Source organism: Trachinotus anak, unplaced genomic scaffold (assembly GCF_046630095.1).
Source record: "Trachinotus anak isolate AG129_WGS33_773 ecotype Australia unplaced genomic scaffold, CSIRO_AGI_Tana_v1 ptg000003l, whole genome shotgun sequence".
NCBI lineage: Eukaryota > Metazoa > Chordata > Actinopteri > Carangiformes > Carangidae > Trachinotus > Trachinotus anak.
The window spans coordinates 3,729,406-3,742,202 of record NW_027273854.1 but is presented as its reverse complement, the minus strand read 5'-3'; the positions used below and the strand labels follow the sequence as shown (position 1 = coordinate 3,742,202).

At 42.1% G+C, this 12,797-nt stretch overlaps 1 protein-coding gene across 1 annotated transcript in view; it reads right to left on the bottom strand.

Annotated features, from left to right (window-relative positions):
* Positions 1-4,461: 4,461 nt before the first annotated feature.
* The window catches only part of syt3 (synaptotagmin III), a 30,018-nt gene continuing 21,682 nt past the window's right edge, over positions 4,462-12,797 (bottom strand). The window contains exons 8-13 of the mRNA XM_071466963.1: positions 11,267-11,485; positions 9,463-9,583; positions 7,880-8,051; positions 6,990-7,119; positions 5,458-5,551; positions 4,462-4,963 (exon numbers count right to left, since the gene is read on the bottom strand). Of these exons, the coding sequence (XP_071323064.1) occupies positions 5,462-5,551; positions 6,990-7,119; positions 7,880-8,051; positions 9,463-9,583; positions 11,267-11,485 (732 nt within the window). The 3' untranslated portion in view covers positions 4,462-4,963; positions 5,458-5,461. The remainder of the gene's footprint in view (positions 4,964-5,457; positions 5,552-6,989; positions 7,120-7,879; positions 8,052-9,462; positions 9,584-11,266; positions 11,486-12,797) is intronic.

The window sequence follows — 12,797 nt, the reverse complement described above, 5'->3', positions numbered from 1 at the left end:
AGTGAATAATGAGCAGAGCTTAAATATGGATGGTTTTTTTTTCGTTTCTTAAATGGCAAGATTCTTTTAAACATTTTATTAAGAACCCCACATTCATGAATTCATTCACATTCTTCATTCGAAGCTTGGTACCAGAGATGTAATGTCGAAGGGTGCTTTACAGAAGTTTCTGTTTGTAAGGTGAATATCATTAAGAAAGTAATTTACAGAGAAGGTCAGATCCTGGGGCTCTGCCCCCCCCCAACCCCCCCCACCCCCACAGAGTCAAGCTACTTTAATACTCCTCCTGGTTGAGGTTTCCACTTGCATGCATTCATTGAATTCATTATTTTGAAAGGTTTTGGGTATTATTTATAGTGATGGAATAAAATGTTCAAAACTGTGTACGTGGCATAATAAGGGGTCTTGTAAGGAGTGCCTTTAGCGCAGTGCTTTCCAGATAAGAAGACTAAACTTTGGAGTCCAGTCATGAAATGGAGGTGCAGGTAACATCATGCCATAAAGTGAATTTTATTATGTTGCATAAAGACATAGATTCAGATACATGCAGATGGTCCTGTGAAGAAACCTGCAAGGCAAAGTATCACCCAAAGCTACTGCATTCATCCTTAACGATGCGCGGGAGTTCATTATCATTATGTATAATAATCAGATATATTAGCAAAAAGAGCTAACGCCTTGCTGTCAGCTTACTTTAGATAAATCCCTCCAGTGTGATACAAACAGCTCTATATTGCACCCCCCCACCCCCCACCCACCCCCTTTTGCCTCTTTCAGCTCACTGAACTGAGTGAAATGTCTTTCCGACTAAATGATTTTTTTTTTTTTTTTTTTGCACGGTGGGAACGTTGCCATGGAGACAACAGCCCCCCCCCCCCCCCACACACACACATACTTTCCTCTCTCAACAGTCTAAAGCATTAAAGCTGTGCTAACTGGTGCGCTGTCACGTGTGTGTGTGTGTGTTTCCCTCTTCTTGAACCGTTAACACTCTCAGTATGCTGCAGGTGCCCCACGATGAGAGTGTCTATATACAGAGCCATCCTCCTCCACCTCCTGTCTCCACTTGTACGCACATCCTGCATGCAGCTATCTACTCTCCTCTTCCAGGTTTTCCCATTTGTGCCCTCCTCCTCCTCGGCATTCTCCCGCTCTTCATCCTCCTTCATTTGTTTAATCCTCTCCTACTCCTCCTCCTCTGTCATCCCCCCTGCACATCTGAGCTCGGCTTTCTGCTGAAGCGCTGGGGCTTGCAGATTGCTACTGGTGGGCATCTTCGCTTTAACGGGAGATAATAACCACATGACAAATAATATGAGTGTTTTAAAAATAAAGGGAGGTGAAACACAAGCAGGGGCCCAGATGGAGAAAAGCACACAGGGAGGCAAGCCGTGCTCCATTTTGCATTTAGGCAAAAATGCGGCCACAATAAAGAATTCATGACAAAGTGGCTGAATAATTACACACGACTTAATGCACAGCAGAAAGTCAGAGAGCTTGGTAATAAAAAAAAAAGTTGGGTTCATGCTCCTTCTGTCCAGGTAGAGTGTCTCAACTTCCATGCCTGAGTCAAATATAGACTCTGTACATCTGAAATGCCCAGGGCTTTGCATTTTATATATAGCACACCGCCTGGCATGTGTGACAGTAGCTTCTCCACTTCTTCTCCCTCCCAACCCGGCGGATTAAAAGAAGACAGACACTCAAGGCTGGATGATACATATCCTTTATTTCCATTATCATTGCTTCAGTCACACTGTTACTTACACATTCACCGACATCCTGCGACCTGATACAGCTGTCCTGACTGAAACAAACGCCCCTGACTGAACCCCTCACTCAACAATTCTCAGCATTAACCAATAAAAAAGTAAACCTCTTGAATAAATTATATATAAAAAAACAACTGAAAATAAAAAAAAAAGGATACCAATTCGAGAAAGATAAATACAGCATAAACAATGTTATTTCATCATTGTTGTTTCTGACCACAGAGATAAACAATTGCTAGGTCTCCATTTAGTCGTCATTAGTAGTATTAGTATCAAGTTCATTGTCAGATTTTGCTTAAAGCATCACTTATATAATTTTTCATTGCATCAAGTTGACATCATTCATGTTAATATAAGCATGCAAACATGTTTCCCCATGACCATTCAGAACTGCACTAACACGAGAAGACAGCGAGAGGAAGAGAATAGAGAGGAGGAAGGGAGGGAGGGAGGGAGGGAGGGAGGGAAGGGGGTGAGACACAGAAAGAGGGCAAGATAGAGGGATGATGTTGAGAGAGGAGGGAAGCGGGGGAAAAATAGAGCGAGAAACGGATAGGTGAGGAGGGGTGGGGAGGGAGGAAAGGTAAGGATTGCTGGAGGAGAGAATGAGTAATCAGACAGTAATCAGACAGACAGAAACAGAAAGGGGAGGGGGGGGGGGGGGGGGGCATAAGGAGATGTGCTGGTTCCACTATGAGTTTTGTAATCTATCACCAGGCAGTAACACAAGGGCTAAATAGGGTAGACACAAGCAGAGAGAGAGAGAGAGAGAGAGAGAGAGGCTGGGAAACAGAGAGAATTATGGGACCTCGAGACCAATGGATCAATACCAGACCAAGCACTTCCACGATCCAGAGGTAAAGAGAACTAAAACTAGATCCCTCCCCAGGAAACAAACACACACACACCCTCCTCGACAAAAGCCTGTGTGTGTGTGTGCGAGAGGATGAGAGGGAGATGGCAACGATAGCAAATACAAGTAGCTGTAGTGAGGTGTTGTACTGTTGTTTTGCTGAGGTTACAGTAGTAGTTGTAGTAGCGGTGACAGACATGGCTTTATAAGTCTGTATCGGTTTACACAGGAAGTGCAGGAAAATCCAGGCGCTTGTTTTCTCACACCACCTCCTCCCTTGTCTTGCTTTAAGGGGATCTAAGTTTGTCATGATCTGCAGGCCGTAACAAATGAGCCTCGGATGTTTTCTCTTTTTTCTTATTCTTCTTCTTCTTTTTTTTTTGTTTGTTTTTGTGTTCCTCCTTGTAAATTTAATCAAAACACACCCGACAATTTAATTTTCAATCACTGTGCCATCTGTTTTTTTTCCCTCGGACATACAGTACACAAATTACTGAAAGAAGTACACGATCAACACAGTTACTTACATCAGGCAAAGGGTTAGAGAGGAGAGGAGGGTCGAATGATTGGCAGCTGATTTCATTGACGACATAGACAATACAAACTAATGTCTATGAGAGACAGTGTTTCCCCAGGCACATATAGTACACACACACATGCTCGCTCTAACACACACAAACACACACACACACACACACACACACACACAAAATGGCTCCTTGTAAAGACACAAGACAGAAAACACATTTGGCTCCGAGACGAGCATTTCAGTCTGTGGAAGCCGGGATTTTAGGGAGAGTGAGGGAGACAGAAAAAGGACGAGGGAGGCGGTGAGCACAGAAACGTGTCACATACACACACACACACACACAGACATACACGCACGCACAAGGTCACAGTGACACACACAGGCATACACACACACACACACACACACACACACACATAAATACAAAACAAACACGCCCACAAACACGGAAACACACACTAGTAAAAGCAACACGGACGTGTGTGTCCTTCGAAAGTCTTGTCAGGGACATGATGTGGACCTGAAGGTGACATTTTTCTCAGTTGAAGCTGGACGATGACGTCTTGAGAGAAGGAAACAAAAAGTCCTGAAGTGATAGAAAAATAAAGTGGTGATATCCTTCCCTGTGGGTTACATCCTCCAGAGAGAGAGCACTCCAAACAGAAGCTGGTCCGATCCTGAACGCAGGTTTCAATCCAACCCGTGTCGTCCTACAGTAGGAAAAGTTCTCCACGTTGGCCAGAGACCCGGGGATGATCAAGTAGTCCATGTCTCTCAGGAGCTTATACCACCTCATCCTCAGTGGACTGTAAAAAAATGGCATGAATAAACTCCTTTCCTGATGGTTACATGTGTAATGTATGACACAAAAGACAAAGTGAAATCATTACACAAAAAAAAAAAAAAAAAGTTGATATTTGATGAGGACAGTTACAAAAAGCATGAGGAAGAGGGACACATTTCAAGGTTGCGTAACATGCTTAGACCAATGAGTCTGTCCTCATTTTTCACTCCTCTGACATCAATAAAGACTACAGGATGCTTCGTCATCTTTCCTCTGGCGACGATAAGCGAGATAAGTTCCGAAAACCAGAGGGTGCGGAGCCTGGAGAAGGCCTCCGGGAGAATCCTCCGTGGATGTTTTGTCCTGCTAAGTACTACATGAGATGTTTTCCTATACAGTACATCATATACTGTACACCAATGTTGCAAAGAAAAATATCGACATAGTGATTTTCTTCTTTTATAGTCTGTACACAAGGGCATGAACCTTTGGTCCTGGTTGAAATGATCCACTCTGTGACGGCTTTCTTTTTTTTTTTTTTTTTTTCCTTTTTCTTTTTTTGTTTTCAGGAGAGAAAAGTTTGTCACATCACACTCCTCCTAGATGATATTCTACACTAATCTGAAGCACACATGAACTACGCACATACTACAAACTCTGTGTGTATGTGTGTGTGTGTGTGTGTGTGTGTGTGTGTGAGAGTGTGTGAGGTATGTGTGTGAGTCCCCGTGCTAAATCCCAAATTTACACCTGACACCAGCCCTACTGTACCGTTTAATGTCTGCATGTGTTCGGAAATGTGTAGTCTGATGCTCAAAGTGTAGCTTGTGGTAGATGTTGGTTGTTTTTTTTTTCCTGGCTTGGCAAAGACAGCACAGGATTTGGAGGATTCATTAGCAGGAGCAAAACAGCACTAGCAGTTGGACACTAGCAGTGTCTCTGCGTCTCTCTTTCTTTGATGGAGAGAATTATTCACAGATGAGAGGAAGGAAAGGAAAGTCTGGAGCTGGAGAGATGATAATGACCTGAGGAAAGAGGGAACAAGGGAGAAGAGGCAGATTAAGCAAGAGAGAGACAGCAGGGGGGCAAGAGAATATATAAACAGTATGCAGTACTGTAAGTTTGGGGGGAGGAGGAGGGGGGTGCATTACATAACCCATAACATCTAGATTATACAGATGCTTCTGCCTTAGAGGTCCTACATCTGACAGCTCCACAGCCTCCACTTTATCGCACACTCACAGTCAGGTCATGCTTTTAAAGCCTCCACCAGTTTCCCTGTGTAAATCTGACTAGAGAGCATCTGCTGTTCAGTATGTGGATGTGTACTATGTGTACTATACTTTAATATTCCAGTGCAGTCTTTTTTTTTTTTTTTTTATGAGCAGAAATCAGGGAGCTGCTGCATTGCTTGTGGAATGATGATACAAAAAGCAACACACAGTTGACTAGAAAATAATCAAATGTGTTAAAACCATTAAAAAAAAAAAAGAAAAAAAAAAAGGCAGGAGAGGCTCACAGCTTTAATCGGAGTGAGGACTGTCCACCACGATGTGAGGCTTAGGGGAGGGTGTTGTAGCACTCTTCGACACAAACGTACCAATTGCTTTTTCCTGCAGGGAAAAAAAACAGATTTTATTAATGTCAGTTCATTATGACATAAAAATTTCTTTTTATGCATTCAGTTAAAATAATTGAAAATTTTAATGTGACATGATTTACTTTTACCACCATTTGTCTATTGCTACTACTACCAATAGAGTGTAGGCTATATAAAGATGGACGTAGCCTCTGTGATGTTAACCATAGGCTGCTGGGGAGTGGTTTTGAGGCTCAGAGCGGGCTGTTTTGCCGTCGCCATCTTGGCACTGCCTGACTCTGCCTAACTAAGCAGGATAATCCAAAAAATGGGCAAAGAGGTGGGTGTGTGTGGAGCCGAGACACCAGTTTGTAGGAAGCAACACTCATCAATCTGTCACTGAAAGTGGTCATATCCTCAATTATTCCGAACTTTAAGCCTTCATAAAATTAAAATGGATGAGTTACATAAAAATTCACCCGATATAGTTATCATGAAGGACATCCTGGGAAATACACTTATTCACTCTCTTGTCGAGAATTAGATGAGAAGATTGATACCGCTCTTGTGTATTTATGGTAAAGATTAAGCTAAATCCAGTTAGCTTAGCTTAAAACAGGAAACAGGGAACGGGGAAGCAGCTAGCCTAGCTCTGTCCACAAGTAACAACATCTACCTACTAGCTCCTCTAAAGCTACTAATTACCCACATGTGTCACTTGTGTAAAAACAACATCTTGTTGTTTTAACGTAGGGGTAGCTAAGCTAACCCGCTGCTGCTTCATATTTACTGTACAGACATGAAAGTGGTGTCGATCTTCTCATCTTACTCTCGCCAAGAAAGCATCGTTCCCAAAATGTGAATTCTTTAGTACAATTTCTCAATATATAATATTTCAAAGGGAAAAGTTGTCCTTCCTTCTCGACTGCATTCATTTGACAGCTATAGTTAGTAGTTAATCTGCAGATGAATGTTTAATTTACAAACATTTAATCTTTTTCTTTACATTTAAAACAGAATTCAAAATATGAAACATTCATTACTGAACTGTATATAAAGTAATTCAAATTTGCACCACTATTCTACATATTGAGTATATAATTTGATAATTAAATGCATTTTGCTTTGATTTTACATGAACACAAGGCTTACTTACAATGGAATATTGTTTATTTTGGTGTTGCTTCTGCAGTTAATCCCTGCTACTGTTACTTCTCCACTACTATCACTACAACCACTGCTGTTCCTCAGGTATCTCTGCTGCTGCTTCTAAAGATAATCATTATATGATAAAAATAATCTTCTTTATTATCCCCAGCACCAACAGAAGAACAGAACGTGACATATGTGGTGTGAGATCATACTTGTGATACATGACTGCGCACACACACACACACACACACACACACACACACACACACACACACTCATGCTTACACACACGTGAACACACATGATAATGTGCTGATTACCTCCACAAGCTGATGCCAGTGCTCGATTGGTTTGCGTGGATTGGCCAGCATGGCGGCCCAGTGCTCTCTCCCTGGACCCTCGGCTTCGCTGCCCACACGACACATCCCTATAACCTCGTTATGACCAATACTGACACACGGCAAGGGATGACGGATGGAAGCAAGGACAAGGGAGACAGAGAAAGAGAGAGTGAGAACAGAGCAGAGAGTGGGAAACGAAAAGGGGGGTGGGGGTGGATAGAGAGAGAGAGGATATAAAAAAGCAGAGAGAGAGAGGGAGCGGGAAACAGGCACAGAGGGTCTCATTTATCAACCTTGAGTAAAAGGAAAAGAGTACAGCAGCCGAGGACGGATATTGAATTGCAGCTCACAAATACGCACAGCTCTGTATAAAGGCTTGATGTGAGCGCGGCAGCAGGCACGAGCACAAACATACAAAAGCACACACCTATGGAGACGCCAAATGGAGGGCAGACTACATAATAGGGAGGTGGTGGATCTATACACAAACACATCAACCAGCCAAGTGCTGCTGCTGCGAGCGGCCGACAGACAAACGCTGGCAGGGTTGCACTTCCTCTTTCACTATTAGCATAAATCATGCCTATTCATGAAGTGCATGTCTTTGTAAAACAGGGAACGTCCACCAGGAGGCTGACTCATGAGGGGGGCCCCTCGTCATGTTCAACACAGCCGCAACACCGTCAAAAAATGTGACAACCGCGAAGCAGTGGCAAGCAGCAGTGCAAGCAAACACACACACACACACACACACACACACACACACACACACACACACACACACACACTGTAAACAGCACAGTTCACAGTAATGATCAGTCTCATCTTTAAGAGTATGCAGCAGTGTAATGACGGCTCCGCTCTCTCACCAGTCATAGTCCATCACTGCAATGATGATGGATACACTTTCTATATTTTCATTGGGAATGTCAAACACCAGCGCCTCGTTGTACGTGGGGTTCAGCGTGTTCTTCTTAATGGAGGTCTTCCTCTTTTTTAGCCTTCGCCCATCACAGATCAGAGAGGCTTTTACGTACGGATCTGAAGGAGAAACAAAGACAGAGGAGGAAAGAGAGAGAGTAAGACAAGGGAGATGGAGAGAGAGGGGGGGAAAGAGGGGGAGTAGTGGGGAAGAAAAAAGGAAATGAAGACAGGGAGGTAGGATAGGAAGCAGTGAAGGGGAAAGAGGAAGAAAAAGAGAGGGAGACAGGGAAAGAGGGGGAGGAAGCAGAGAGAATAAGATAAGGGGGGGACTCCTGCAAACACTGCTGGGTATTATGCTCACAGGTATCTGCGTCTGTAACACATAAAAGGCATGAAAATCAAGTCACCTTGGCAAAGCTGGATTAAAAACACAAAGGGAGAAAAGCAGCACAGGTTGAATCACTTCAGTTATCCATTCAACATGTGCAGCTCAGTGACAGCAGCCAGGGAAAACACACACACTCACACTCACACGCGGGTGCATGCGCACGCACGCACGCACACACACACACACACACAGACTCCATTTTTATGCTGCAATTTTCAGCATCTTTCAGGCGCTGCAATCATCTCGGGATCACTGTGGCAATAATAACGGCCTGTGGTCATTTTCACCTGAGATCTCATTTAATCTGAGAGGGCACTGCTGCAGCAATCACCAAGTCTTCAACTGAAGGGTAAATAAAGAATAAAACCTGTATATAATGCCTTTGTTAATTCAATATTAGCATTAGCAATTCCTGACATCGGTCTCCTGGGTGAAACTCTTGCTGTTTTTCTCCGTTTCTGCAGACATACACTAATGGAAACAAAGTTTTTACTGCATGTTGTTTATGAAATAAATGAACTTCACAGCCTCAGGTTATACATTTATAATTTATAAACTCTACTTCTATTACTTAATGGAGGAAAAAAAAAATCTCCCCTCAGATTCTCTTACATGGTTGGAAACGATCAATCTTATGATGCTCATATACATTCCAGGATTTATTTAGCAAAGATTTATAGTAATTTCCTCCTCAACATGCTTCCCCTGCTTCTACTTCAGGTGGTGATTCATTAGGTTTTGAGAAGTCACTCTCTGCTAAACCTTTGTGCACAAACATGATGCTTTTACTTGCAACAAATGCAACATATTGTATATTGTAGCTGCATTGCATTATGGTTTATTGAGGGTGCCATTGCTGGGAGAGACTTTTTTTATTTGGTGCTAAATGGTGTATAAGTTCCACTTTTATTTCAGGGGACCGGCACCATGTTTACTACTGATGTTTATATACAAGAAAAATGTCTCTAAACGGCTTCACGCCAGATCAGGAAAGCGGCGCACAAAACCAATAGCTGTTATTTTTAGACAGCTGTTTTCTGTCACATTTTTTTTTTCCACCTTTAAACAAGTTTCCAGTCAGGCTGTTCGCCGGAGGTCTTGTAGCAGCGGGATGTGTGTGTGAGTGTGTAAATCCTTTACCTGAGAAGCCAGTCAGGTCCATGGCTTTGAGGTTGGTGGCCTTGATGATTGTAGCAGTGAGTCTGCCTGCAGTGGGCAGGTAACACAGCGAGAAATTAAGCTCCCCGAGATCAGCCTTCTCCTGTGGGTCACCACACACACACACACACACACACACACACACACACACACACACACACACACACACACGAAAGGGATCAGAAATGGAGCAGGGACTAACAGATGTAAATTTTTTATTTTTTTTGTGATGATTGTCTGATGCCTGAAAAGAGCTACAGTAAATCTGATGGCGTGTGACAGCGGGCGTCCTAATGGGGACAGGCGGTGTTTAGGCAGAGGGGAAGCGCCGTCACTGTAAATGATTAATATGCCAATCTGCTGATGGCCCTGAGCGGAGGAAGGTGTTAAGTGGAGGTGATGATTCTCCTGGCCTTTTTATATCTCCCCCTCCACTCCCATCCACTGATCTTCTCGCAGCCCGTGGTCTCAGTGGCACCACAGTAATGACACCGGCGGTATTCAGGTCACACTGCGGCGTGATGACTCTCACTGGCTTTGAGCCTCAAATCAATACTTCCCCAAGTGAAACACTGAAATACTTTGAGAGGCCGGTGTTTTAAACTTATTCAATAAATGAACCGCCCATGCCAAAAAAATTAAAAACTTTGCTCTTTCTAATTTGCTAATAGCCGTCTATGAATATTTCATATAAATCTGCTTGGACAGGGCTTGATATAAAGTTTGGATGTGGCCAGCAGTGCATTTCCAGTCATCTATCGGAGCTGGTTTTTCACATTACCAACCTCTGAATTAATCTACACTGCAGGCAATTTCCAGTCTGCACAACTTCTGTGCATCCTCTCTGCTCAGTGCGACTGTACATCCAGGATCTTCAGATAACAGGCGGCACTGCACTGGGATCTTTGAGTCGTACGAAACCAAAGAAATACCATCACATTTTGGATCTTATAAGAAACTGAGGCTGAACCACCACAGGACACATTATTCTGAAATTTTTACTGCAGCACTGAAATATTTTAATTTTTCAGGTTTGAATTTTGATTTTTAAAAGTTTATGCAATCTAAAAAATTTTAAATTGTGGTGCCTGAATTTCACCAGTCTGAGCAACAACCTGATGTTTTGACTTGACTTGAAATTTTCGGACACAAAAACAACCGACGGAATCGAGAATCCTGAAAACAGCTTTATGAATATTGAACACATACACTTACAAATTTGTGAAAAATAAAGTTAAAAATCACGTTTTTGCACAAATTAAAATGGCTTTCTGTTAATTTGCTATAAAAGGATGAAGTGAACAACTGTTCAACACATAGCAAAACCTGCACATTGTTTACTTGGTGTTTACATCTGTGGATTTCATGTAATTGATAATATGAAGCATGAGCATGTATATCTATAGTCCAGCTGTTAAGATGAATACAGGGCCCATTCTGCACATCTGTCAACAACAGCATATCGTCATATTTTCTGTATATACCCGTGTGTGTTTATATTTATCACTTGGCTTCATACTGCAATGTAATCTTCTTTCTTCAAAGCTATAATTCAGATTCATTTTTATGTTATATTTCTATTTGAAACTGTCACTTGTGTCATGTTTGATACTCTCCATCCCTGCTTCCATCTATTTCTCACAGCTTCAGCCCAACAATTTGCAGCTGCACCGGGCCCTGACACCGCCGCCGGGCTCATTCAAATTTCATCTGATCTAAAGTGGGCATCTTCTCCAAATGAATGTGATCATTCTGGGTTATTTCTGCGGCGGCGCGTCATCCTTACCGCGGTGCCCTCCACGATGTCCCTCCACACAGGTTTGTCCCCGCTGCCCTCACTGAAGTCCAGCAGGTTGTCCACCACTACCTGGCCGATCAGGTCATGTCTGGAGAAGCGGTCGAAGTCGTACACGGAGAAATGCAGCTTCCTGGAATGTAGTTCATTCAGCGGCACGCCGAACTGAAATGTCTCGTTGAACACTGGGTTTAAGGTCTTTCTGTGAACCTGAGACAGAGACAGACAGAGGAGAATTCATAATGACACTTTATATTAACGTCTGCAAATTACAGTGAGAATACCCTGTGCAGATGGAGCATCACTGTATCTACTGTCAGGTATGAGGCCATGAGGACAGAGTTATTATGAGGGAGTTTTAACATGAGGGAGTTAACAAGACACTGCTTCATTTTACATCCTGCGCGCGCGCGCGCGCACACACACACACACACCACTAAAAAGTAACCTCACCTGACATTACTCATGCATGTGTTTCAAAAAAGTTGGTAAAAGAAAGAAAATTAAATCAAATTTTAATTTGTTGAATTTATGAATGGACAATGGAAAGGATATTAAAACTGGTACAGTGGACTGTTCCATAGTATTTTCACATAATTTAAAAAAAACATACAGTTCATATAACTTTCCCCAATATACCGTCTTTTTATGGTTTTCACTGTGTTTGCGTGCTTGTGTGTACATCGGTGGTGTGTGTGTGTGTGTGTGTGTGTGTGTGTGTGTGTGGTTTTGCTCCCTCCTTATTTACATTGTAATACACTGCTTGTCATCCGCCTGTAACTCCACCTCAGTCCTGCTTTTATCTAAAATTGTCTTTTTATATGTCTGTCAAAGCACTTTGTAAACCCTGTTTTTAAAGGTGCAATACAAATATTTTATTTGTATCATTATTATTATCATCATCATCATCATCATCATCATCATCATCATTATCATTACTACATAACTATTTCATGGCTACAGCTGCAAAGGTACAGGTTTAGCCCAGTATTGTGCATTATATTAATAATAATAATAAGTTCTCAATGTTAAAACTTTATACATTGTAATTTCTGAGAGTATTTTTTGTAAATGTGTCATAATTCTAAAATTAATAAATTTTGCTGCAATATCAATATTGTCAACACGTTTCCTGCCTTTTCGCCCAGTAATAATGTTACTGATCTAATAACTACTTCAAGAAAGAAAAGAAACAAGTTAAATATTTTAATTATTCCTCTTATTCCCAAACCTCTCATCTTCTTCTCTTGTACTAACATATCTGAATCTCTGTTGTTGTCGTGATGCTGAATAATGACGCAGTGATTTGTCTGCTCTAATCTAAAGCATTACCACATTTATTTTCTGGCCCGTCCCCTGTTCGTGATTTTCATGTAACCATTTGTTTTTACATTTGAGACTTTTGCAGTAATGCTTTGACAGCTATGAGCTGAGGTTTTCTCAGAGATAAATTCAGGCCAAGAAACACCACTTGCTGTTTGACAAGACTTAATGATATCTCGAAGACGTGTCCAGGATCCTC